General features: G+C 46.6%; 1 protein-coding gene across 3 annotated transcripts in view; it reads left to right on the forward strand.

The window, feature by feature from the left end:
- Nucleotides 1-27,643, forward strand: part of patj (PATJ crumbs cell polarity complex component) — a 75,956-nt gene that overhangs the window by 31,175 nt on the left and 17,138 nt on the right. For all 3 annotated transcript variants that reach the window (XM_026323120.2, XM_026323122.2, XM_026323121.2), the window contains exons 21-29: nt 1,816-2,130; nt 2,677-2,779; nt 3,362-3,425; nt 3,919-3,990; nt 6,754-6,825; nt 7,058-7,235; nt 7,457-7,567; nt 7,839-7,898; nt 8,313-8,412. In XM_026323120.2, the coding sequence (XP_026178905.1) occupies nt 1,816-2,130; nt 2,677-2,779; nt 3,362-3,425; nt 3,919-3,990; nt 6,754-6,825; nt 7,058-7,235; nt 7,457-7,567; nt 7,839-7,898; nt 8,313-8,412 (1,075 nt within the window). The remainder of the gene's footprint in view (nt 1-1,815; nt 2,131-2,676; nt 2,780-3,361; nt 3,426-3,918; nt 3,991-6,753; nt 6,826-7,057; nt 7,236-7,456; nt 7,568-7,838; nt 7,899-8,312; nt 8,413-27,643) is intronic.

Below are 27,643 nucleotides of genomic sequence, written 5' to 3' on the forward strand. Positions count from 1 at the left end.
CTTTACAGCCAACAAACGGCACCGAGGCCGAGCTGTAACTGCAGCAACACAGTCGCCCCGACAATCAGCTTTACGGCCACTTCAGCCTTTACTGAGAGCTGTAAAAGAAACGTCTGCTGCTGACAAGACTCTGTTCATTTCCCCCTTTTGGGCGATGAGCAGGCGTTTTCACTTTCCCTCCTGTGTCGGACCGCTCGGTTTATTAGGAACCCCTGTGTCGGACCAGCTCGGTTTATTAGGAACCCCTGTGTCGGAGCAGCTCGGTTTATTAGGAACCCCTGTGTCGGACCAGCTCGGTTTATTAGGAACCCCTGTGTCGGACCAGCTCGGTTTATTAGGAACCCCTGTGTCGGACCAGCTCGGTTTATTAGGAACCCCTGTGTCGGACCAGCTCGCTTTATTAGGAACCCCTTTGTCGGACCAATGAGGTGATATTTAGTTTGTGTTCAGACTGTTTCTGAGCTTTGTGGATCCTGAGTCTCTCTTACTGAATTATGTTGTTATACTGTTACTATTATTTTGTCCACCTCGTTTACGAGTGTGTTACACTGAGTGTGTTAGTCCAGTTCACCAGCACCATGAAGGGTCAACCATTGAGTTTTTGGAAACATTTGAAGACCTGGTCGGACTCTGGTTCATTTACTTTTCACTATTTTCAGACACTATTGATTAAAGCACTGACACGATCATTTCCGGATCAGGTCCCTCAGGTTGGAAAAGGGTCTAAACCATGACCGGTACAACAGGCAGAACCATCGTCACCTATCACCCGTAAACTGCTGTAGATGCAGTGTAGTCTGAGTTTGCATCCAGGGACCAGCGGACTGTGCCTCTGCAGAAAGTCTGAACCAGCCGACTCGTCATCTCAACTGTCCTCATCGTCTAATGGCAGAGATATTAAATGACAGCGTCTTTAAATCATATGAATATGAGGCCAGGCAGTCACAGCCAATACACATCAGTCTGCAGAACATCCTGTTAGCGTTATGAGCTCTCTGCTGCTGCCGCCGTCTGCTCCTCACCTCCATTATATGGCCGTGATGGGCCGGCTTCCCAGGCCCAAATTAAAAGAAGAGGAACAGAGTCCTTGACGATGAGGCTTCATCGATGGAAATTAGCCTAAGTGTTGTCATTAATATTTTCCGGCGCAGGCTAATGTCTGCATCGTAATGTTAAGAACAGGATATCCCCTCAGTATCTGCTGAGAAGGCTCTTTGGGGAGTTGGAGGAAACCTTTATGTGTTCAGAGATGAAGGCTAATGTTCAAAGTAAGTCGAGTTTTAGATTAAGTGAGAGCTGCACATTTCTTCGCTGAGGACAGGAGCTGAAGATCCTTCACCCTGCTGATGTACCTGCCTCACAGGTGTCCAACAGACGTGTCAGAAATAAGCTTCCCTGGGCGGGCTAATGGCAAGTGCTTTGTTTAAATCTGTTTTTTAATTGTTAATTCTCTGAAAGTGAAAAGACTTTTGGTCCCAGAGATCAGGCATGTCGTGGTAACAGGCCGAGGTCAGCTCATAACTAATAAATCCTTAGCACAGATTGAACCGTGCTGCTGATCAATAACTGTCACTGCTTTTGTTCAATAAAAAATCTAAAAGTGGATTTTTACTGTAAATGACCCAGGCACCTTAAAGAGGCACATCAGAAATGATTGTTTCAAAAACGAATAGTTGCTGTTTCTTTCAGATGAATCAAATGAGCAACAGACCGACTTTGTCTGAGCAGGAAGCAGCTTTTCTTTCCTGAGTCCAGCTCAGTCCCTGCTCCTCGCTCGTTAACGCTCTCGCTGCTTTTCTTCTCTGTGGGTCACAGGGTTTTGGTCAGGGCTCCATCCGCCCAGAAAACCTTCGACCAGAGGTGGAGGAGGAGGAGGAAGAGGAGGAGGAGGAAGAGGAAGAGGAGGAGGAGGAGCCGGAGCTGATCTTGGATGGAGGTCTCCCTCGCTACACCACCTCCTCTCTGTCCTCTGACCTCCTGCCTGTGGAGGAGGGCAGGGAGATGGCTGTGGATGAGGAGGAGGTGCAGGTGCAGGAGAAAGCAGAGGAGAAGGGCTCCCTGCCCAGGAAACCTCCTCCGTCGTGGGAGGAGTGGAAGCTCGCCTCCTCCAGCCAAGTCGGACCAGAGGAGGTGAGACTGATGCTGCTGTGTTCTGTACTGAAGTACAACTTTAAACAAATACTGCAGCTTGTACTGTTTTACTGCAGTATATTTATTTAACTTCACAGATTAATAAAACTAATTGCAGACCATAATATGATTATAGGCCGAAGGAAAAATGTATTGACGTGGCCTCAAAACTACTTTTTTTACTTTTTGTTTTTAATCTGCAGCACTTTGGGATTTTTGGTGAATATAAAGTACATTATAAATAAATTGTATTATTATAATTATTATTATTATGATGATCCTGTGGTGATGAACACAATAAGTAGAAATTAATTAAAAAATAGGGCCTTTTACTTTAACATGATATTTTCACTGTGGACAAAATCCTTTCAAAATTAAAAACAAGCAAAAAATTATTTTTTAATTCTTAATAGTTTCCTGTCTTTGAGAATTTACAGTATCTGTCATAATCTAACAAGAATGTTTTAAATTCAGTTCTTTGATACTGCAGTTTAATATGATTTGATTGGTGATTTCCAGTTGATTGATTGATTGATTTCTCCTCAGACATGGAGACAAGAGGTGCAGGTGCAGCTCAGAGACAGAGACGACGACGACCCGCAGAGATCGGACCAGGAGAGCATCGTGTCGGCAGGAAACCTGGTTCTGGGTGAGATGGAAAATCTTTGTTATGAAATGAGTCACTTCTTGTGCCGGTGTGTTTCACAGACAGAGGTGGACATATTGTTTCACCGTCCAGCATTGAGATTCACCGATGGTCATGGCCTTCCTCAGGGTCAGTTCACTGATGAAAGTCAAGTGATGTGGTTGAAAGCTCTGGTCACACTGTAGCTATTTAGAGTGAAGAGTCTGAAGGCGTCACTTTGTCGCCATCGGTTATGGAGTGCGTGTTTTACTTTAGTGCCCCACAGGACACAGTCTGAAGGTTCCTGAGGGTTTGTTCTGAGCATCACAAGATCAGGTCACATGACAATAAAGAATAAATAACTACGACTGTCCAACACGTTAAACTCACACTTTGGTTTAGAAAAGAGACATCGAGTTAAAAAGTGAAACCAGAAGAAAACTGAAATATTTATTTTGCTGCTTTTATTGTCCCACAGCTGTTGTCTGTTTATTGAGTCTGTGTGTGTGTGTGTGTGTGTGTGTGTGTGTGTGTGTGTGTGTGTGTGTGTGTGTGTGTGTGTGTGTGTGTGTGTGTGTGTGTGTGTGTGTGTGTGTGTGTCATCAGGTTCTACAGACTCCAGAGACAGTGAAGCCGACTCTGAGCTCACTCTGACGGACACCGACACAGAGTCAGTCACCTCCTTCTCCTCCTCCCCTTCTTCCTTCTGTTCTTTTCGTTTTCCTCCATTTCTGTCTCCTCCTCTGTTCCAGTTTTCACTCCACAGTCCTGTGTCGCCCTCTGCTGGTTACTTTTCTGTTTGCACACAGTTGAATCTTGAACACTGCACAGTATTTACAGGTTATCAGTGAGTAACTATCAGATTATTAATAAAACACAGACAAACCCAACTTGGTTTTAGTGACTTTACCTGAGATTTTTTTATCCTTAAACATCTTTAGAAGGAGCTTCACAGCATCAGGGGCCACAATATTTAGACCCCCTTTAAAATCATGCAGTCCAGTACAGCAGCACCAGCCACTAGGACCCCAGTAATAGACAGGAAGCTGATGTGTTGATGGTAATACAGTGCACAGGTGTTCCTAATAAAGTGGCCGCTGAGGCTCAAACGTTGTGTAACATGAAGATAAAGGTCTTGGTGATAAATGTGTTGTTTTCTTCAGGATGGTGTACAGTGAGAAGAGGAAGAGGCGGAGCCAGAGAGGAGCTTCTTTGCCAATCAGAGGACGACACAGGTGACCTGCTTCCCCTGCACCTAGAGACTCATTGCGTGAATCCCAGTTCCACTAACAGCGTCTACGTTTCCCTGCGTCTTAGTCCCGCCCACATAAGTAGCAAGGACAGAGGAGCCAGGAAAATTGTTTAAGAGACATGAAACATCCTTTCCTCCGATCCCTAATGAGAAGCGTCCAGTCACATGCTGATTTCCAATGAAGGGGCTTGTCCGTCTGTACCAGGCTTTTGGAAGGATGCACTCGTCCTTCATCATGGCGGTCTGGGATAACTTCCAGGTCGACCAATGAGGGACGAGAGATACAGTTTACTACAAAAAGGGTGAAATCAGTGATAGCAGGAATATGGTGGGGCAAGGAATTCCACCCCAACGGACATATCTGGTTTTCAAAACCTTCAGGGTTAGTTTAGAAGAACTGCTAAGTGATCTTGAGGTTTTTCCTAAAGTCAACAATTCTGACAAACATGAAGGAGCAAAACCATCTAAGGCTTCAAAGACTGAAGTTAAAATCTTGAATTCAGTCGTGAAAAGGATCAGAAGCCAATGTAGAAAGTGCAGAAGTGGATAAGTGCAACAGCAACTGCAAACAATGAGTTTAAAAAGCTGCATTTTACCGTCTGATTATTTGATCCCATAGTAAAGAACATTACAGGAGTCAAATACACACGTGTGTGTGTTCGTACCTACGTCTGTGTGTTCGTACCTACACGTGTGTGTTCGTACCTACACGTGTGTGTTCGTACCTACACGTCTGTGTGTTCGTACCTACACGTGTGTGTTCGTACCTACACGTCTGTGTGTTCGTACCTACACGTGTGTGTTCGTACCTACACGTGTGTGTTCGTACCTACACGTGTGTGTTCGTACCTACACGTCTGTGTGTTCGTACCTACGTCTGTGTGTTCGTACCTACACGTGTGTGTTCGTACCTACACGTCTGTGTGTTCGTACCTACGTCTGTGTGTTCGTACCTACGTCTGTGTGTTCGTACCTACGTCTGTGTGTTCGTACCTACGTCTGTGTGTTCGTACCTACGTCTGTGTGTTCGTACCTACACGTCTGTGTGTTCGTACCTACGTCTGTGTGTTCGTACCTACACGTGTGTGTTCGTACCTACGTCTGTGTGTTCGTACCTACGTCTGTGTGTTCGTACCTACACGTGTGTGTTCGTACCTACACGTCTGTGTGTTCGTACCTACACGTCTGTGTGTTCGTACCTACACGTGTGTGTTCGTACCTACACGTGTGTGTTCGTACCTACTAGTCTGTGTGTTCGTACCTACGTCTGTGTGTTCGTACCTACACGTGTGTGTTCGTACCTACTAGTCTGTGTGTTCGTACCTACGTCTGTGTGTTCGTACCTACACGTGTGTGTTCGTACCTACGTCTGTGTGTTCGTACCTACGTCTGTGTGTTCGTACCTACACGTCTGTGTGTTCGTACCTACGTCTGTGTGTTCGTACCTACACGTGTGTGTTCGTACCTACACGTCTGTGTGTTCGTACCTACGTCTGTGTGTTCGTACCTACGTCTGTGTGTTCGTACCTACACGTCTGTGTGTTCGTACCTACGTCTGTGTGTTCGTACCTACGTCTGTGTGTTCGTACCTACACGTGTGTGTTCGTACCTACGTCTGTGTGTTCGTACCTACTAGTCTGTGTGTTCGTACCTACTAGTCTGTGTGTTCGTACCTACTAGTCTGTGTGTTCGTACCTACTAGTCTGTGTGTTCGTACCTACTAGTCTGTGTGTTCGTACCTACTAGTCTGTGTGTTCGTACCTACGTCTGTGTGTTCGTACCTACTAGTCTGTGTGTTCGTACCTACGTCTGTGTGTTCGTACCTACTAGTCTGTGTGTTCGTACCTACTAGTCTGTGTGTTCGTACCTACGTCTGTGTGTTCGTACCTACGTCTGTGTGTTCGTACCTACGTCTGTGTGTTCGTACCTACGTCTGTGTGTTCGTACCTACTAGTCTGTGTGTTCGTACCTACGTCTGTGTGTTCGTACCTACGTCTGTGTGTTCGTACCTACTAGTCTGTGTGTTCGTACCTACGTCTGTGTGTTCGTACCTACGTCTGTGTGTTCGTACCTACGTCTGTGTGTTCGTACCTACTAGTCTGTGTGTTCGTACCTACGTCTGTGTGTTCGTACCTACGTCTGTGTGTTCGTACCTACACGTCTGTGTGTTCGTACCTACTAGTCTGTGTGTTCGTACCTACGTCTGTGTGTTCGTACCTACACGTCTGTGTGTTCGTACCTACACGTGTGTGTTCGTACCTACACGTGTGTGTGTTCGTACCTACGTCTGTGTGTTCGTACCTACACGTCTGTGTGTTCGTACCTACGTCTGTGTGTTCGTACCTACACGTCTGTGTGTTCGTACCTACACGTGTGTGTGTTCGTACCTACTAGTCTGTGTGTTCGTACCTACTAGTCTGTGTGTTCGTACCTACGTCTGTGTGTTCGTACCTACTAGTCTGTGTGTTCGTACCTACTAGTCTGTGTGTTCGTACCTACGTCTGTGTGTTCGTACCTACTAGTCTGTGTGTTCGTACCTACTAGTCTGTGTGTTCGTACCTACACGTCTGTGTGTTCGTACCTACTAGTCTGTGTGTTCGTACCTACTAGTCTGTGTGTTCGTACCTACACGTCTGTGTGTTCGTACCTACACGTGTGTGTGTTCGTACCTACACGTGTGTGTGTTCGTACCTACATGTGTGTGTGTTTGTACCTGCAGCAGCTAACTGTTTCTGTCTGTGCTCAGTCATCTTCCTGAAAGAGAGGAGGGGGAGGGAGAGGAAACTCCTGCCTTCAGTCACTGGGGACCCCCCCGCAGGTATCTCACACACACACACACACACACACATTCTGATTCACAAGCTTCAGTGCTGGGCCTCATATTTGGTAGTGTTTTGTTTTTTGTCCTCCCTACATGCTCAGAAAGTTCCAGATCTTTCCTCAGTATTTTTATAAGTGGATAATGAAATTTCAAAGACAACTTTTAACATCTTGTCAAGTCAACCAAACCAAACCCACAACAAAAGCCAACGCGTGTTTCTGCCCTACAGGGTGGAGGTGTGGACTGACGAGGGTCAGTCTCTGGGCCTGAGCATCGTGGGAGGTCGCCAGGTCATCAAACGTCTGAGGAACGGAGAGGAACTGAAGGGAATCTTCATCAAGCAGGTTTTACCAAACAGTCCCGCAGCCAAGACAAAGTGTCTGAAGACTGGAGACAAGATCCTGGAGGTGGGGCTGGGTCTAACCCCTGGGTCTCTGTCTAAAGTTCTGTTTCTGCACCTTTACTGTCTTATTGTTCACATGGTGCAGAGGAGATGGATTTTAAAACATGTAGGAGGCCTTCTGAGGACGGGTTTATCAGCTGACACCTCCTCAGTGGATGAGGTTTATGTACATCTCACCTGGTGTGTGTGTGTGTGTGTGTGTGTGCACATGTGTGCGGTGTGCAGGTGTCCGGCGTTGACCTGCAAGCTGCCAGTCATGAAGAGGCGGTCAGTGCCATTAAGACCGCCCCGAGCCCCATTGTCTTCGTTGTCCAGAGCCTGTCTGCTACTCCACGGGTACCAGCACACACTACAGCTCCAGTCAGACAGGAGGAACCTCACGGGGGAGGCGGGGAGTGAAATCTCCTCTGTGCTCCTCAGTAATTTCAGTCAACATTGATTTTACTGAGTGAAAACTGGTTCTCAGTCAGTAAAACAGGAGAAATGAGAGGATTAAAGTCCCTGAGCAGCCTCCCCTGTCCAGTCTGAACCCACAGATCACACTTTTGTCAGATACACAGTGTAAATGTGACACACGCTCAAGTCTCACAACCTGTGTGTGTTTCAGCCCATGTCTGTGACGGCTCCCAGCTACAGCAAACACAGAGCGCAGAGGACCGAGCCTCCGGTAAGAACAGCAGCTACACAGAAATGTACAACCAACAGGCTGAAGTCCTGCAGTGTCCAGCAGAGGGCAGCACACCCTCCACACACACACACTGAGGGTTGAGTTAAATGCTAAACCCTTAGTACTTCATGCCTCCTCAGAGTATGTGCTGAATACTACAGTAGTGTCAGGTGACCTTCATTACACCTGTTTGTCTCTCTGCACAAAGCGAAACTGATATGAAATAATACGGAACGTCGTTTGACGTCTGAGCGGGGAAACGATGAGGCTCAAAGCATTGTGGGACAGATTTGATAGTGCAGGCGTCCTAGATGGACCCACTCCTCTGTTGTCTTCAAACGTGCTGTAGGCTACGGCCGTGCTGTTTGAAGCTTTGATAAAGAAATATGTTTGTGTGGTTTCTCTCTTCTGCAGAGACCAGGAGTAAACGCGTCCCCTCTGAGGCAGCCCCCGCCCTACAGACCTCCCATCCAATCAGACCATGAGCTGAACTCAGACCTGGAGCAGGCCAAAGGTCAGTAACACACACACACACCACAAGAATGAGACAATATGCTCTGAAGGTGCAATAACCAAATGACTAAAAACGTGACTCTCACACATGATTCTTACACCGTCGTCCTCCCAGCAAACTCAGACAGTGACGTGAACACAACAGTCCTGCAGCGCCTGAACACAACCTGCACACTTTTCTCACAGTTACTGATAAAACAGTGTTTTGCTGTTAGTGTCAGGACAATGTTGTCAGACTGATCCAGATCCAAATATTTACTGCTCAGTGTGAAAGCTGATGTGGACTTTTCTGGTTTGTCCCATCTTTATGAAAAGATGCTGCTGCTCTGCTGGTTGAGTGATGGAGATGAACCTCATCCTAACTGCACCTGCACTTTAAGGCTGTTCTGATGCTTGTTTACAGGACAGCAGCCTGATAATGGACAGGACTTCCCTTTAGTGATGAGGAGGCTGCTCTGATATTATGTCACTTATCATTAAAACATAACTGACAATGTGAATATCCAGTGTAGAAGAAGAAGAGAATGAATGTGGCTGTAATGCACACAGCAGCCTGCAGGAGGCGCTAACGGCATTTTAAAGCATTACAGCACACACACATGGTCTGTCACATCATAACCCCTCCACACACACACACACACACACACACACACACACACGACCTTCAGCCAACAATTACTCTGTGATTGTTTGTTCATGGTGCTGCACAGTGTCTTCTTCTACTCTTCATAAACTCTTCCTCCTGTGTGAGGCTTCTGTTATAAATTCAGCCTGATGTGTAACATCACGTGTCGTCTCCATAACCTGCTCTTGCTATAATCAGCACCAATGGCTGGACAGGAGCAGCAAAGAAACAATTTCAGATTCAAATCCAGTTTCCAGTGATTTTTATTGTCAGTATGTTGTAACGTCTGTAAACACATGAAGAGAAAAGGAGTCTAGTGTTGGCTGTGAGCAGACTCCTACGACTTCAGACAGACTGCCAGTGCCCATCTGCCATGTTGGGAAAGAGAGCGAACACTGGTAGTTCTTCAGTGAACGTGCACGAGCTGTGTGTGTGTGTGCACGTGTGTGTCCACATGTATCTGTGTGTGTGTGTGTGTGTGTGTGTGTGTGTGTGCAGAAGGTAGAGTCAGAATTTCAGCTTCTCTTTCACTGGAAAACCTGAAAACTCTTCTCTGTCATGAAGATACGTCGCTACTTCAGATTTATTTGATCCAAATATTTCATGTTAGTTTAAAACAGCTCGACGTTCTGCGTCAGGTACAGTATAATAACAAGCATCACAACAGCAGCTCACTGTAAAATATCTTGTTTATCTAAAGTTTTTCACAAAATACACTTCAAAATACTCAAATGACTCAAATACACACATTTTAAAATATATGTACCTCAAAGTATCTCTTTGTGTGTCAAAACTCACTGAATATTACTTGTACTGTGTATAAGTACCTCAGTGTATCTCAGTGTCTTGGTTTATATCAAAGTATCTCACTATAGTCCAGTGCACCTTATGTTACTTTCAGTATTTCATGTATCTGAACCATGTCTCAGTATTTCAGAGCGTACTGTGCAGTAACAGTATCTGAGAGTATCTTGGTACTGCAGCCTGTGTGTACTCTGTGTGTACTCTGTGTTGGTGTTGTACCTGAAGTTACACAGTCAGCAGGCAGGTGTGCAGTGTGTTAATGTTGATGTGTGTTTCTGTCTTTGCAGGGCTTGTTTGAAGCAGCAGTCCGTCCGTCCCGTCCACAGGCCTGTCTCAGCACAGGGTGGAGGACGTCTTTTCGTTTTGTCCTCCGTTCTTTTGGCTCTGTGCTCTGTCTTTCTGCGGGTGTGGGGGTTTTTCTCTTGCCTCCCTCTGAGGGTGCCTTTGAATCGGCTCTGAGGCTTCTGTCTGATTTTTTCCTCGCTGCTGGTTGGAGGGTTTAGCTGGTCGGATGGAGAAGCTTGTTTGGTGCTGGTTTTAATGGGTTCTGGGATCGAATGCAGCTGTTTCTGGTAGATTGATCTGAAATAGGTTTGGTCAATGTCATGTTGTTCTTCCTCTGTCCTGTGTTCTGTTCAATAAATGATCTGATATCGTTTGTCATGCACCCAGATGGAAATATGATCTGTATCAGGGAGTAATTTACTAATGTGCTTTATTTATTCATAACATTTTCAAATTTCTTTATAATCTTAGAAAATCGTCACATATCGATCACATCAAAACAGTTTCAGTGCTCAGCTATTGCTCAGTATAGAACAAATAAGACTTGAGAATCTTCTGTCGGTCACATTTACTGGTCTGGTCCAAATGCCTTTAGAAACAATGCAGGTCTGAGCAGCGGAACTGGACTTGGACTTAAAACAGTATCAGTGTCCACAGATCAGGATGAACCTAAATGACACACGATTATTGTTACTAGGTGACTTCACTTAACAGCTGACAGACTGTGGTCCCTCCCAGTCTTCAGCCTGCAGTCCTGACTGTTAAGACTTTAGTCCAGACTCTGGGACACTCGCTCGTCTTGTCTTCAGCCTGGACTTGGGAACGGCTACTGTACGTTTCCCAGCGAACAGCAAACGTTGGCGGCGACATCGTAAGACGATTTGTAAAACCAGCAGACAGACTGTGTGTGAGATTAAAATGCTGCTGTGATTATTTGTAGGGTCTGAAAACCTAAAAGGGGCCGAGCTTTTCCATAAAACGTGTTTAACGTATAATTTGACTGAGTCTCAGCTGATTAAACTCCTGCCAAACATGTCATGTCTGGCACCGTGAGGAAGAAGCATCTGTGTGCGGGGCTGTGCCAGAAGTGCGTTTTTATGGCCTGTTGTAGTGTTTTCTGCCAGATGTCTGATTGTGTGAGCTGCTTTGTCACTGGTGGGCCGAGCAAACACGTTGGGTTCTGTGGGTCCGAGAGCTTCTTGATGAAATCACTAGTTTGTGTCGGCATGTTGTGCACGAGGAGGGAGTGGAGGTCGAAACATTTCTCTGTTCTAATAAACGGGTTCTGGTGATGGTGCCGATCAGTGCTGCTCGTCTCTCAGCCCCTGCTGCTGCTGCTGCTGCTGCTGCTGCTGCTGCTGCTGCTGCTGCTGCTGCTGCTGCTGCTGCTGCTGCTGCTGCTGCTGCTTTGCTTTCGGCTTCTTGTCTTATTTATGTTCCTGGTGAAAAATGACATTGGCTGCTGCAGCAGAAATAAATGATTCAGTTCCACATGTTGTTGCAGGTTGTGTTTCCAGCAGCTCTGCTGTTGCTCCTGTGCTCAGTCTAGAAATCCTGTTTCATGTTCACTGTGTCCACCAGAGAAATAAAAATCTTGTTGGGCTTGTTCAAAGTGCCCAGTGTTTCTGTTCCTGTCACATCTGAATCACTGAGAGCTTTTCATTTTGTCATGATGGGGGATGAGGACAGATTGACGGGCCCGTGTTTCCTCACAGCCTGAGTCGTTACGCTAATAGTGGGATTATCAGCCAATCAGAATGAAGCTGCATCATGTGATCACCTCAGTGGGAACAGACCGACCCAGTCCGGCCCGATCAGAAGGAATTAGAGGGTGTAAACCTTTAATGATCTGATCAATAGGATCAATATATATCATATATCATATATATGATTATATATCTTATATAGGATATAATATTGGGCATGGAGACACTTGATCCCATCTCTTGTTGGAATAAATAGGTTCTTTCTGCTCATGTCTGACCCACGTGGGGGGAACCTTAGGTGATGGGATGAGTTTCCAGGAGGGACAGAAACATGGAGGCACCAAAACCAAACTGTTCAGTGGCTGACATGACGTTTTTGTAGGAGACTTTCAAAGATTTAAGGATTGTTGATGGTCAAAAGGCTCGAACATTATTCAAGCAAGAGTTTTTAAAGATGATTGAAGCCTGAATCCACAGAACCATCAACCCAATCGCAGCAAACTTCTTCTTCACTTTGTGCACGTCAGAAAATTTATTGTGAAGCTGTAAACGCACATCTGCTCAGATCAGCTGCATGTGAACAGTTCAGGTGGACTCTCTGATCAGGATGAGTCCAGTCCCACTGAAGAAGTGCTGTCCTGGATCTTCAGGCCATGATCACGTCAGTAAACTAACAGCAGCATAAGAGCTTCTGAAATGGGTTAATGGATCAATTGGGGTCGGAGGCAGAGGAGCAGCAGAACATGACGACCTCAGTCTGGACCTGTGCTGGTGCAGCTTCACTTTCCAGCTGAGAAAAGCACCTGGATGTTCATCCAGCAGGTTGGAGGCACACAGGCAGGTGTGTGTGTGTGTGTGTGTGTGTGTGTGTGTGTGTGTGTGTGTGTGTGTGTGTGTGTGTGTGTGTGTGTGTGTGTGTTCGCTTCGCTCTGCAGCTCACACACTGACGAATGACTGACGGCTCAGTGAGGAGGAAAAGAAGGAGTCAGACATGTTTTTAAAGTTTAAAGGAAGATGAAGAGGGTGAATGAGCAAATAGAGGAATCACAGGAGCTTTGGGGGCCTGACAGGGACTCTGTGTGTCGGCATTGGTTTGCTCACTTTGTGGGGACAGAAGAAATGAAAATCTTAGTTGAATCTTAGTTTCAAGTTACACTGGGGTTCTGGTGAGGAAATGCTTCATAATCCTGCTGAAACTTTAAGCTGCAGGCTGCATAAATCAGTCCCCTCAAGTGCCATGGCAGCAACTCAACCAATGACACAGGCTGGAGATTGTATTTTGTCGACAGAAGCAATGGCGGCCAGACCAATCGAGCTTTGAAGCTCCATAAACAATATAAATACTGGGCCTATTCCTCCCAGGCCACATGTCCGCTCAGTGTTCGGACAGTTTTCACCCAGACCAAGCAGAGGACGTTAGCTCGGTCTGAAGCCTCTTTGTTTCAGCAGCTCACTCTGGAGATCCAGCAGAGAGAAAGTCAAGAACAAGGCTCAGACATGATTAGTATTGTTTCTACTGTCGTATTGAGTTAAAACACACTGGTCCATCAGTGTGTTAGGGTTAAAAATGTCCAAACTTTGTGCAGCACAGTGTTCAGGCTTCATGTGGACAGGAAGTGGAAACCTATGAACTGGTTTCCACTTCCTGCACTGGTGCAGCTGCTAACGCTGCATCTTTGCTGACGTGTGTAACTGAAAATGCAGCAGAGAGTCTCTGAAGGCTGCAGGCAGCTAACGAGCCAACAGGATAACAAGCCCCGAGTCCGCTGTCTGACTCAGGTACACGATCGAGGCCTGGAGCTGAAATGGTCTCCCAGGATCCTTCAGTGTGCAGAGTCTGATCAAGAGCTGGAAGCAGCAGCACAGAGTCGTGTGTTTGTGCTGATGGTCCTGCAAACAGCTGCAGTAGGACCTGAGGGGAACCCTGTTTCAGTCCGACAGCACCTGCGCTCAGAGGAAAGCTCAGCTTTGTCACACAGCAGTCTGGTGGTAGTCATCTTGGTGATGTAAGAGCAGAGGAGCTGTCACTGTTGCTTTTAGCACGTGGCTAATTCCTGGAGACGGAATGGACTGTCTTCTAAAACCATGTTTTGGTTTTGTTGTTATTTGGGGCTGAGTTAGAATCATCGGACAAAATGTTGGTTTATCTATTTAAAAGTAAATTTACATCAGAGAAAGTTCAGAACAGCATCAGTTCATTTATCGTCACGACGACAAGTTCCACCGAGTGTGTGAGTGTGAGTGTGTGTGTGTGTGAGTGAGAGTGAGAGTGAGTGTGTGTGAGTGTGTGAGTGTGAGTGTGAGTGTGAGTGTGAGTGTGAGTGTGAGTGTGAGTGTGAGTGTGAGTGTGAGTGTGAGTGTGTGAGTGTGTGTGTGAGTGTGAGAGTGTGTGTGAGAGTGTGTGTGAGAGTGTGTGTGAGAGTGTGTGTGAGTGTGTGTGTGAGTGTGTGTGTGTCCTTGACCTGATTGTTCAGCATCTCACACTCTCCTGACGCACAGACAGAGTCCCAGTTCCTGAGTCCCTGACCCTGATTCATGATTTTCAGGTTCTCGGTTTGAATTCCCCACATCTGACCTCTGACCTGCTGCAGGACGGCTGCTTGGCAGTGAAGTCAAACAGCAGCCTGCTTATTATTCTGCTTCTGCGCGCACACACACACACACACGCACACTCTCACTCTCACTCACACTTACACACACTCACACTCACACACAGACTCCTTTTGAAGTTTGTTAAGACTCGGGCGTCTCCTCCCTCAGGTGATACCGATGTCCTTGGGAGGAGGATGAATCCTGTTTTGTGCTGCCTCTCCCTCTGGCCTTGTTCTCTGCAGTTTGTACTGTGCTCGTCTGTGCTGGCCTCAGGCCCCACTGGAGGCAGGATCAGACGACAGCTGTGCCCCGATGTTCCCGTTTCTTACGCAGGCACAGGTTGTGACGATGGGAGAGTTCAGGGATCGAGTGGATCCGCCGCTTTGATCCAGACTGAAATATCTCCCGTCCTGACATTTTGGACGTCGTGGTGTCGGAGCGGTCTGTTTAAATCCATACTCACAGTTATTGTGGAGTTAATTAAATCTGATGAGAGTTGATTGAGCCTGTGGGGAAACTGGGTCGTTGCAGCAGCAGAGTCAGGACACAGCTCCCAGACAAACAGAACAAAAATAGAAAGCGAGCTGCAGACGTCAGTTACAGCACTGGGAGCTGATTTAACTGAGCAAGAAAACTGAAGACGACAAAGTGAATGAGACCGAGTGTGTGAAATATGACCTTGTTAGTTCATAGGAAGCATCTTTGAATATCTGGCTTTAACTACACAACCGTGCGTTTTGTCCATCAGGCTCTTCCATGATTACACACAGTTTTCACTGCTTTTCCTCAGAGACTCCTTCCTCCTTCCTCCCTCTCTTCCTCTTTCTGCTCCTCCTCTCTGTATCAGCCTGCACTGCTTTATCTGCAGTATCTCGCCCTGAAATTGTCGACCAACTGCAGGTTTCTTCTTCTCTCTCATCTGTCTCATATTTTACATTTTAATGTTCTTCTGTCATATTCTGGTCCTCTTATCTTCAGAGCCTCCCATAATGTGAGCAGCAGGAAAAGCTGCACCCTCCTCTCGCCACAGTCTATTTGCCATAACCACAGTCTAACCAGCTGCAGTGCACGGGCACGTTAGGTTTATTGTCCACACATACGCACAAACACAGGGAAGTGAAATGTTTGTCATGGACCAAACATTGAACAATGTCCAGGGTCAAACCTGACGTGTTGGTGGAAGCGGGATGGAAGTCGCCAGGGCTGATGATTTGTTGCTGTGCAGCTCTCAGCTGCAGAAACCACAGCGGTGAACTCACACAGAGTTCGGCATCATAAGCTCCAGCAGCACAGATCAGTGTTTGCACATCACCTCAACATCCGTGCACCGTTGATACAGACCGTCAGTCCTGGGATCCCAGGACGCAGAGATTGGCCCGAGCAGCTGTACGGTGGCTGGCTCGTCCGTCACCCTCCAGTCTACGCACGGTTTTGTTTCTTTCACAGTTGAAGATGGAAAATGAAAACAGCCCTGAATATTTAGTCTTCAAAGGACATGTGACTCCATGCTAACCACTTCCTAAGGGGTTGTTGTTGACGTGTTAGGATTCAGGCTGACTCACTTAAAGTCTTTGGAAACGTTGAGATCACTGCTAAAATGTGGAGCTGAGTTTGTGGAGATTTTCTAAAAACCTGATCCTGCCTGGGGAACTTCAGTTTGTAGGTAATGAAAACTGTTGTGAGTCTCGTGTTGTTTTATAGTCGACACTTTGCAGGTAGACGCTGCAGCTTTTTCTGCTGTTTCCTATTGTCGTCATTGTTTTCCGTCAGCAGGGGCCAAAACAGCATCACTACAACTGACAACAGGATCGGCTGACAGAGAACTGTCGTATCTGACGTCCGGGTGTTTCTCAGGACCTTCTGCTGGTGGTAGATCCAAGTCTCGACATCCGGTTCAGTCTGGAATTAAAATGATCCGGTCTCTTCTCACAGACGTGTCTAGAAGCAAAAAGTGAAATTATAATAAAGGGTATTTGGAAGAGCCCTGAGGGCTATAAGCTGTGTGTGTCTTATCTTGAAAGGGCCTGCATTGTCCCTTTATGACTTTCAGAATAAAGCTTATTAGACAAAAACACTGACACCAACACGGATCCATTCTGATCATCACGTATATTCATTTCTGTCATGGAAAAGACAATTATTTGTTGTGTGTGTGTGTGTGCGCGCGCGTGTGCGTGTGCGTGTGTGCTCTCCTTCCAACTGTCAACAACCGTAAATCCACACAAGTTGGTGGAAGCAGTCGTGAAACGTGTCCCACCTTCTGCTGACTGCAGCAGATGTTTTCCAGTTCCAAGCTGCATCGTAAACTGGTCTGGCTGGATTTCAGTTTAAATTAAGTTAATGGAGACAAACTCATTGAAACCAGTTCAACACAGACCAGCTTCCAGCCCCCTGCTCCGAGCAGCAGCAGCAGATGATGATATTATAGATGATGTGTGTAAATTGTGTAAATGGTCTCAACTGAGGCAGCTCGCTACTCTCAGACGGTGGGGCTGCGTTTGATTTGTGAGTCATGTCGAGGCAGAGGGGAGGTGCTGGTCTGAATGGTGATGAGGGAACAATCAGAACTGACGTGTGTGTACTTTGTGTGCGCACATACGTGTGTGTGTGTGTATGTGTGTGTGTGTGCGCTAATTATATGTCGTTGGGCTTTTGCCTCTATGTGTGTATATGGATGTGCATTAAAACAAGTTATATGTGCCTGAGTGTGTGTGCGTGTGTGTGTTGGATCAATAAGCTATCATAACAGAACAGTTGGCTGCCTGCACCAGCTCCCCACAGACGGCTCTGAGTTAATGCATGACTCACAGTGTGTGTGTGTGTGTGTGTGTGTGTGTGTGTGTGTGTGTGTGTGTATTTTGGGGGGGGGGGGGTTGATGCAGATTTCTGTTTCCTGTCCTCATCTGTCCTGCAGCCTTGCTCTCTGATTAGTGCAACACACAGTTATCATGTCTGTCAGTGAGTGGATCATTTAAAGCTTATGTGCACCGAATATGCAAATCTTCAAATCAGTGCCTCCTGAATCAGGGACACAGGGTCTTCCAGGAACACCAGGAGCACCTTGAGGATGTTCCAAAGAACATTGAGGAGGTCCAATGCTCTGGACATCGAGGAGGTTGAAAGAGTGTGACGGAGTCTTGGTTAAGGTCACAGACATTTTTAAAGAGATGCAAGGTTTTCCTAAGGGGCATTTCAGAGAAGACTGAACCCCTGATCCAGGGGAAGGCACACACTCAGGGGTCTCAAACTCTAGTCCTCGACGGCCACTGTCCTGCTTCTTCTCCAACTATCCCTGTCCTTGCAGCTTCTGATTGGCTGAACCCGCCTGATCCAGGTAATCAGCAGTGGGGAGGGATAGTTGGAAAACAAGCAGGACAGTGACTGTCAAGGACTGGAGTTTGAGACCCCTGTGGTAAGTGCTTGAGGAGATTCAGGCACCCTTGAGAATCATAATTCTCTGAAGGGTCAGGTACTAGAGGACTACTTACATGTGAGAGCTGCCACTATCAGCTAACTGGTGACAAGTATTTGAGGCCTAACAACCACATTTTTCCCAGTCTTTGTGAGGGGACAAATAGAGGTCTTCCAGGAGGATTTGTGTCTTTGCCAGGGTTGACAGTGTTTATAGGGACCCAGAAACTTCCAAAGGAATTGCATGTGTCTAGTTTGACATTTCACAGACATCTGACACAGTTGAATGTTTCTGAAACAGATCCAGGAATCCCTAAAGGTCTTCCATGTCCCTGGGATGAGTTGAAATGTTAAAATGGAAAAATGAAGGTGTTTAAGGAGATATGGGGTGTCCTAGAGTAAACAGAGGAATGTACAGAGTCTGAGATTCTGAGCTATTCTTGACAGGTCCCCAAGCACCTTCAGCATACTCTAGAAAACTTAATGGAGGATCCAGTAATCCTTGAAGGGCTTTATTTAGAGGCTCTTAGAATTTAGTGGTTTCTGTTGGACCGAGGCACATCCAAGAGTTCCTAAACACCTTTCTTGTCAGCCTTTAAGGGGTTTTTGCGACACAGTTGGGGGGTGAAAGGAAAGAGGTGCTTAAGGAGATTCCCACCATCCTAGAGAACACTGGGAAATATCCATAGGTCTTTGAAAAGAGTGCAACAATCCATTAATAGGTTCTAGAGTTCTTGATGGCAACAAGAGGTCTGTAAGGATGCGTCAGAGATAGTTGTGCACAAGGTTCCACAGATCCTTTTTGGAGGACCGAGGCTTTGTTAGAGGGTGTTTCCAAGACAAAATCTTCAGTTTCTACAAGTCTGTCATTTCTGACAAGAGTTTTTATGACTGAAGAGGGTGAGAAGTCTGAGAAGAGTGTTCTTGAGTTGTTGTTGATACATGTCAAAAGTCCTTAAAGGTCTTTAACAACCTCTTTGACACCCTCAGTGGTGGATAACGAGGGTCCAGTGTGTCTGAGGACCTCACAACAATGAAATGGTGGCAGGAGAATCTGGGCCAAGCTTCTGGTTCTGTGCAGTTTCCCATGATTAATGTCAAGTCGGAGGTTTTGGTGCAGGTTCTGGTCATGTTTTTTTTTTTTTTTTTTTTACGTGCTCATGTTTGTTGTTACTGTTTGAAATGAGGCTTCAAACCAGGAAAGGGTGAAGTCGTAATGAGTCCGAATTATTCTTGCAGACAAGAACTGCATTTTCTTTACATGGCAGTGATGAATCTGTTAGTCTCTGGTCCAGGGGGAGGCTTGGCTTAGAGCGAGGAGGGAAAATAGATTTGATCGAGCGAGACCGATGGATGAGAACCAACGAGAGAGAAGGAGGGAAGGCTGAGCAGCAGCAGGAGGAGGAGGAGGAGGAAGAGGAGAAGGGTGAAGAGAGAGATGATGAAGATGAGAGAGGCGACTGGGGGAAGAGAGAGAGAGCGAGTGATCGAGGTTGGAGAGTATAAGAGAGCTGTTTGCTGCGCTCTGCCTCAGTATTACAGCAGCCGGCTGACACACACACACACACACACACACACACACACGCATCTCGTTTTCTGGATATCGGAGCATTACAGCAAATCGGAAACTGAGACGACACACACACTCCTCTCTCCCACACACACACTCAGCAGTGCAGGTGGATTTACCTCGGGGTGTGAGGACTGAAGTATGGACGATGTTGCCGCCGGGTTCGTACACTCTCACTCTATGTGTGTGTGTGTGTGCGTGTGTGCGTGTGCGTGCGTGCGTGCGTGCGTGCGTGTGTGTGCGCATTTTCTAGTAGTTTCTCGAAAACACACGTGGACGGTTTTGGCAGCTGAGCTAGGACCAAGTGAATGTGTGTGTGTTTGTGTTGCCACCATGTTTCTGTCAGTGCGTTGAGTCCAGGTAGAGGTCACCTTTAACCTGTCTCCATGTCTGTCTCCTTGCACCTGCCTTTTACTTTAGTTGTGAGGACATTTATTGGCATCCCTTACCCCTAACCCTGACCCTAGACCTGGTTCTTGCCTGAATCTGGACCCTCAGAGAGCCCTTTGAAGGTGTGAGGACCGGACATGTCCTCACAGTGATGGTATTTAAGATTTGTCCGCACAGAAAGACACACACAAACACACACACACAGTCATAGGTAAACACGTGGGTGCAGATTTCTGCACATCAGGGTTTTGCTGCATCACTTTGACCCGTGTGTCCATTGAGGCAACAAACAGCAAGTCATGGTTCATCAGCCATGGAGGTCAAGGTGTTTTCCTTGTGTGTGTGTGTGTGTGTGTGTGTGTGCGTGTGTGTGTAGGGTGTGTGTGTGTGTGTGTGTAGGGTGTGTAGGTGGGTGTAGCTGGTGATGACGAGAACAGATTGTCCTGTGATGCTGCATCACTCAATCGTCTGACACAAACAACAACAACACACACATTTGCCAAAGACAAACTTCTCTAAAAAGAATCTTTTCCCTATTTGCATGAATAATATTAAAGGCAGCAGCTGCTGATTCAGTGTGTGTGTGAGTCCAGATCCCATCCACAGACTGACAGCACCAATGAATGTGGTGAATCCAGAACCTGGTTCAGCTTATGGGTCTGAGCCGTAGACCTCCATTGTTGTCCAAAAACTATTAAAAACCCAGCAGGGAGCCACACCGCTGACCTGGCTCACATGGTTCTTCCCGTCTGTTTACAAAAACCAGCTCCAGACGCTGAGAACGGCCATAACTGAGCGACAAAGAGTCCACTGGTTGTGCGTGTGATATCTGCAAGCACTTCACTTTGTTAGCGCTGTACAGAAGCTAGCAGGATAGCGTGCAAAGTGAGGCACTGTCTCCTCCCTGCAGCAGGTTGTGCCTCTGAACCCAGGTGGACCTGGGGCCTTTCTGTGTGGAGTCTGCATGTTGTCCCTGTGTCTGTGTGGGTTTTCTCCTCCCACAGTCCAAACACATGCAGGTCAGGATTAGGGTCTGAACCCAGGTGGACCTGGGGCCTTTCTGTGTGGAGTCTGCATGTTGTCCCTGTGTCTGTGTGGGTTTTCTCCTCCCACAGTCCAAACACATGCAGGTCAGGATTAGGGTCTGAACCCAGGTGGACCCGGGGCCTTTCTGTGTGGAGTCTGCATGTTGTCCCTGTGTCTGTGTGGGTTTTCTCCTCCCACAGTCCAAACACATGCAGGTCAGGATTAGGGTCTGAACCCAGGTGGACCCGGGGCCTTTCTGTGTGGAGTCTGCATGTTGTCCCTGTGTCTGTGTGGGTTTTCTCCTCCCACAGTCCAAACACATGCAGGTCAGGATTAGGGTCTGAACCCAGGTGGACCAGGGGCCTTTCTGTGTGGAGTCTGCATGTTGTCCCTGTGTCTGTGTGGGTTTTCTCCTCCCACAGTCCAAACTCATGCAGGTCAGGATTAGGGTCTGAACCCAGGTGGACCAGGGGCCTTTCTGTGTGGAGTCTGCATGTGGTCCCTGTGTCTGTGTGGGTTTTCTCCTCCCACAGTCCCTGGATCTGCTCCTGTTCTTCAGTCTGTGGTCGCCAACTGGATCAGTCCAGGAAGTGTGGTAGATTAATGCCTCCTCCTCTGGGAATATCTGTGTCTGTCTCTGTGTCTGTGTCTGTGGGCCCGCGCATGTGCACGTGCACATACACGTACACGTAGCAGACTGAGCTACTGTTGCATTGCAGTGACCTCCAGGAGCTGCTGTACTGCAGCACTGCTCCGTGCACACACTCTGCTCCGTGCACACACTCTGCTCCGTGCACACACACTGCTCCGTGCACACACTCTGCTCCGTGCACACACTCTGCTCCGTGCACACACTCAGCTCTCTCCATCCTCCTGCTCCACACAGTCTGATCTTTCCTCCAGCTGAAACACAGCAGTACCTGATTATTGCTGTTGATGTTTGCTGACACAAATTCTACAGGAAACTTAAAGCAGAGAGCAAGTGCCCAGTGAGTGTGAACATGAGGGAAGTGATGCCCGACCGTGACACCGAGCGAGGACCAAGGATTGTTAAAAGATTATTTTGGTCCATCCAGTGAAGGTTTTTAATAACCATTTCCTGCTCACTCTGGAAATTTCTCTCTGCAGATTGTTTCAGTGTTATAGCACTATGTATTACTGCAGGGATGAAGTATTACTGCAGGGATGAAGTAATACACAGCAGATCACCTGCACAGCTTTACAGGGATTCGTGCTGGAGAGAACAGGACACACAGGTGTCCCCTGTTTGTGTCCTGTTTCACTGTCCACAGCACCTTATTGTCACTGTCGGATACATTAGCAGCACAAACACTGACTGTGTGTGTGTGTGTGTGTGTGTGTGTGTGTGTGTGTGTGTGCGTGCGTCAGATTCAGACAATAAATATTAAATCATTTCAGCAGCTGTGTGTCTGTCCCTGGTGTTGTGGAAATGTCTTACACTTTATGTATCAATACAGCTCAGAAGCACAATCACCGACTTTCTCTCTCGAGGGGCTGGACCTGCAGCCTGGACCTGCAGCCTGGACTCTGGTCAGATACTGAAAAACTCCCTAAAAAACCTTTCAGATACACAAACCCCAGCTGATACGGTTAGTTTTTATGCTGCTTTTCACCGTTGTTGGTTTTGACCGTTTGACGTCAAACTTCATAAAACACCTCCAGAAACAGCTGTTACTTCACAGATCAGGACCCGGGTCCAGCCGAGGCCAGAATAAGAAAATCTGGACATGGTTTAAGTAAAGTAATCAGAGCATGGCCAAAGTTAAAGATCTGATCCTGAGGGGAACACGGAGCTCAGTTTATCACAGCTGCTGAGATGGTTCAGTCTGGGTCAAAGTGGTGCAGGTCACGCTGCTAACAAATAAAATATCCCCCTGAAATCCAGAAGCCGACGTGTCCAGAGGAGCTTGAACTGTAGACGGGTGGTTTCACTGGTGTAGAGATGTGAGTGTGCCCTTTAGTGTGGAAGTAAATCTCATGAGCACATTTTCAAGTGTGATGGTTTTATGCTTTTCTCTGTTTAAATTGTTAAACTGTTGGTTGAGCTTGGACTCCAGGAAGAACATAAGAGGCGTTTTGCTCTTTTGGTTGTAAAGTTACTTCAGTGTTTACCTGGACAGGTTCAGGACTCAGGATCATTTTTAGTTTTCTGTCTGAAATCTCAGACCTTAATAATGAGCCATGTCTGCAGTCCAGTCAGGATCAAATGCCAAAAAAAGGATTTTCATTTCATGGACTGTGCCCAGTAACTAATAATCATGTGTTGGCCCAGTTTTCACATATTTAGTCAAATATCTTTGAGACATGAGCGTTTTGTGATTCCTTCTGGCTCCAGGTTGCGTCCGTCCGTCCATACGCTCTTGTCAACACCTCCAGATCTGGGGGTGTCATAGTGACGTCACTGATGATGCAGTCTGACATGCCTCAGGTGTTAGCAGGCTAACGTTAGCCTTTGCTCAGGTAGCTTCCCCTCAGACACACCTGCAGTGAGCAGCCGCTCAGAGTCTCCACACGTCAACTGCGTCTGTGTCGAACAACCTGTTTTAGTCCGGAGACTGAGCCTGAACTGTCTGCTTGTGTGTGTGTGTGTGTGTGTGTGTGTGTGTGTGTGTGTGTGTGTGTGTGTGTGTGTGTGTGTGTGTGTGCGCGTGCGCACGCACATGCTGATTTACTGTGACAAGTCACCTTGCTAACAGCACATAAACACACATACAGACACACACTAAAATACACACATGAATTCAAGGCTAAGGGCATATACATATACTGTGTGTGTGTGTGTGTGTGTGTGTGTGTGTGTGTGTGTGTGTGTGTGTGTGTGTGTGAATTTGGACACATGTTAGTTCAGTACCATCACTGTGAAGACATTTCTGTCAATGTGAGGACATGTTGTCTGATCCTTGCACCTTCCAAGGCAGTTTGAGGGTTTAGACCAGGTTTTGGGTTTAGACCAGGTTTTGGGTTTAGACCACAAAGGTCTGAATCAGGCAGACCAGACGTTACTGTGCCAGCTTCCAGTCCAAGGTCTGTGTGATGTCTGAGGGAGCTCGTGTGAACAGAGCAGGTACAGGTTGACGTCTCCATTAACATCAGAGGAGTATGAACACCCGAGGGTGACGGAGAGTCACATGACGACATTCAGGAACTTGTTGATGTCTGGAGTCTGTATGTGAGAACAGCAAACACACTGCAGGAGATGGTTTACATTCATGTATTCAGTCTCTGCAGTGTTAGTGCTTTTAGCTGATACCCCCCAGACAGGATGTTGGGTCCTTTGGAAGGTTCCCTGTTCTGTACCTACTGAGAACCAGGTCTTCACTGTGTGTACAGCACCCTCTGCTCTTTGACACCAAAAATCAGAAACCTCAGATGGAGCAGCAGAAGGAAACATAGCAACAAAGCAGACTGACAGCATGAACAGTCCAGAAGGCTTTTCTCTTGGAAGTTTGTCCTGGTCTCAGCCTCGAGGCCGTTCAGGTAACTTCAGTCCTGACTCCTCTTAGGACCAATAACAGACGTGTCCTGTCGGAACATTTCGTTGGTTTCCTCGCCCTGTGGGCGCTCTAGGAAGCATGGGTTCTTAAAACACTGGACTCTGGTCCTCCGTTGTTAGATGTTAAACTGGAACAACAGAACCTGAACTGGGATTTGTTGGTAAATTAGTTTGTGTTTAGTCTCTTTAGGGGACTTGTTGATGAGAATAAGACAAACTAAGCCCGTTCTAGTCCTGTCTACAGCAGAACCACATGATAAATACAAATAATAAAAACGTCTTCACGGCTGCAGCCACACGTTTCCTCTGTGTCCTTCATCCACCTTGTCTCAGCTTCCTCCCCCCGAGGCTCATTAATGCCTGCAGCACACACACACACACACACACACACACATATATATCTGTCTCACTAAAACAATTAATAGTCCATTAAGCTCAGAACATAAATGCATGGACACACACACCTGCTGTCTAAAAGCATTGGGCTGTCATTAACCTGAGCACAGTGTGTGTGAAGGTTAGAACATGAATCGAGCTGGTTTTTAACAACAAACCACTAAAATGTGTTTTCAGCATCAACGCTTTAAGAACCAAAGCTGATTGTTTCTGTTTGATCCCAATGATTAAACATCTGCCGCATCAGTTCTGATCCAGCATTTAGACTGAGCCATGGGCTGCAGACCACAGGGAGGGATGTGACGTGGTTTGGGCTGAGTGTGCACAGGGACTGAACCAGGTGTGTTTGCAGCTTCAGGTTGGTCCATGTTGCTCTGCAGCTTTTGTTGTTGGTTCTGGTGGATGTTTCAGCCTTTGGTGGAGGGCGCCGTGCTCTGCAGGAGGCTGCCGTCGTCACGTGTTTCAGTCTGACGTTCAGGCCTCAGGTGTGTGTGTGTGCGACACTGATGGATGATTTTATTACCTGACACACACACACACACACACACACACACACGTCTTTCCTGAAGGTGAGGCTCTAATTTTCCACCCAGGCTGAAGTGAATCTGTTAGCAGCTTCCTGCTAATGCTGATCTATTACAGCAGCTCCTTTATGAATCTGTTGGATTGATTCAATTAGGTTTTCTGCTCTTTGCTGAATGAGGTCCTGCCCTTGTGCTGTTCTCTCAGCTTTAAATCACAGCCTGTGTGTCAGAGTCAGTTTCGGTCTGCAGCCTCATCGAACCCTGGAGCACGTGAAGCTGCAGGAAGCTGTTTGAGAACAAGTTTTCCATTTAAAAAAAACTCTAAAATATAAATTTCCTCCATTTCTCTTTTAATCAGTAACAAAATGCATCATGTTTTTGTGAACAGCAGAATAATTCACGGCCGAATAAGCAGCTGACTTCCAGAAAATTAGCTGAAACATGCAGGACCCATAAAATAAAGCGTTTTATTGAGTTTAATTATATTTTCTCTGCTCCACTTCCTTCATGTCATTACCCCTCTAACTTATCATGATTTTTTTTTTCTACGTTTTTCTGTTCAGCACATTTCGACGTCTTCACACAGAAACCGTCTTTGTTCTCATGTGATTGAGATAGATAGGAGCACGCTCACGATCGTCCTCCAGCTGAGCTGAGCCTGCTGTTGGCTCCCTGCTCACATGGATGGGAGAAAATAAAACGTTATTGCACCCAAGAGATCAAAGTCTGAAAAATGGTCGTTTTTCATTTGCAGTGACAAAATGTTGAAAATCTTCATTATTTTGAGCCGATTAGCAGAAGGCAGGTGGGTCAGGCAGTGAGCTGTTCAGTTTCCTGCTCTGCTGCAAATCTGTGGCCATCGTAAAAAGAGAAATGTGGAAAAACTATGAGAAAGAAAGAAAAACCTGAGCGCTGCAGCTGAGAAACAACAGCAGGAGCTGCTAACGCCTCAGATTATACTGCAGTTATGTTGGATTTATTTTTTACACTTGTTGAGAACATTGACAAATGTAGATGTGTGATATTGTGGCTCAGAGGGCAGTGATACTGGACTCAGTCTGTGAATGATCACACACACACACACACACACCTGCAGCTGTGGGTGTGTTTCTTCTTCCTTTATTCTCCATTAATCTCACTCTGTCTCTCTCCTCTTCCTCCATCGCTCACCTCACCTCATATGGCTCGTCTCCTCCTCCTCCTCCTAAAAAACTCTATTTTTTCCAGTGTTCACATGAGCAGCAGTGACTCAAATGTGACTCAAATGTAAAAATATTTTAGCATATCAAGTCCATGTAAATATGTTGCTGTTCTTTGAGCAGGGACATCAGTAAATAACAGTATAATAATAATAATAATATAAGAATAGTGTAGGAAACAACACATTGTGCTCAGCTTCAGCACAGACTCACTGGACTGAGTCTGAGTGAACAGGACTCAGCCCGGTGTCTGTGGTTTAGTCTGGTGCTGAGTCAGACCGTCTGCTCTCGGCTCCTCACATCAATATTAACAGTATCAGTTGGTACTAATGTGATTCTGAAGAACTGGATTATTAAATATTAGCTTCTGTCTCTTGTTCAGTAAAACGTGAAATGCTGCATGTTGAGGGAAATAACTGATGAGATTTTTAATGAATGGATTCAGATTCAGTAAAATGCGGTCGAATCCTGAACTGAGTCCAATGTGGTGTAAACCTCTAAGTCCACAGGAAGCAGAGGGTGCAGAACTTCACTGAGAATCCTGCTGTTTCTGAGTTTCCTTCAGTGTCACAGGGATCCAGGGACAGTTGTCTGTTCATCCGTGGGTTCACTGCAAACAGCAGCTGATCACTGTCAGTTCTGCTGCTTTAATGAGACACTTGGACTCTACCTGTGATCAAATATAGTCACAATATTGAAACCAGGGTTAAACTGTAACACACAGCATGCGGTGTGATTAAACCTGCAAACTGTGCTATGGAGTCGTTTTAGTTCGTGCAGAGACAGAATTCGGTTCTTCTGCCTCAGTTCAGGCTGATTTACTTCATCCTCCCTCTGATTCTCTCTGCCTGGATAACAGCTGTGACCTTTAAATCCCGGAGCGGAGCCTCTCGCTGCAGGTGTGAAGTGTTTATACTAAACAAAACCTTTCATGTCTCAAGAGCAGCTGCTGTCAGCAAACAAGAAAAGACCTGGAAAAGGTCAGAAACTGTGTGAACAAAGCTGAGCAGACATGAGCGTCCGTCCGAACTGATCCTCCATCCACGTTTCCCTGTTTGTTCATTTCACAGATTGTTAAACAGCATTTTGTTAAACACCAAATCTAATTCTCTCTCTTTCTCTTTTCTCTCCCTCATAATTATCTCCTCACTTCTTCTTCACCTCATAAACCCTCCTCTTCTCTCTTTTTA

This window comes from Mastacembelus armatus, chromosome 4, assembly GCF_900324485.2.
Source record: "Mastacembelus armatus chromosome 4, fMasArm1.2, whole genome shotgun sequence".
In the NCBI taxonomy this organism is placed as follows: Eukaryota; Metazoa; Chordata; class Actinopteri; order Synbranchiformes; family Mastacembelidae; genus Mastacembelus; species Mastacembelus armatus.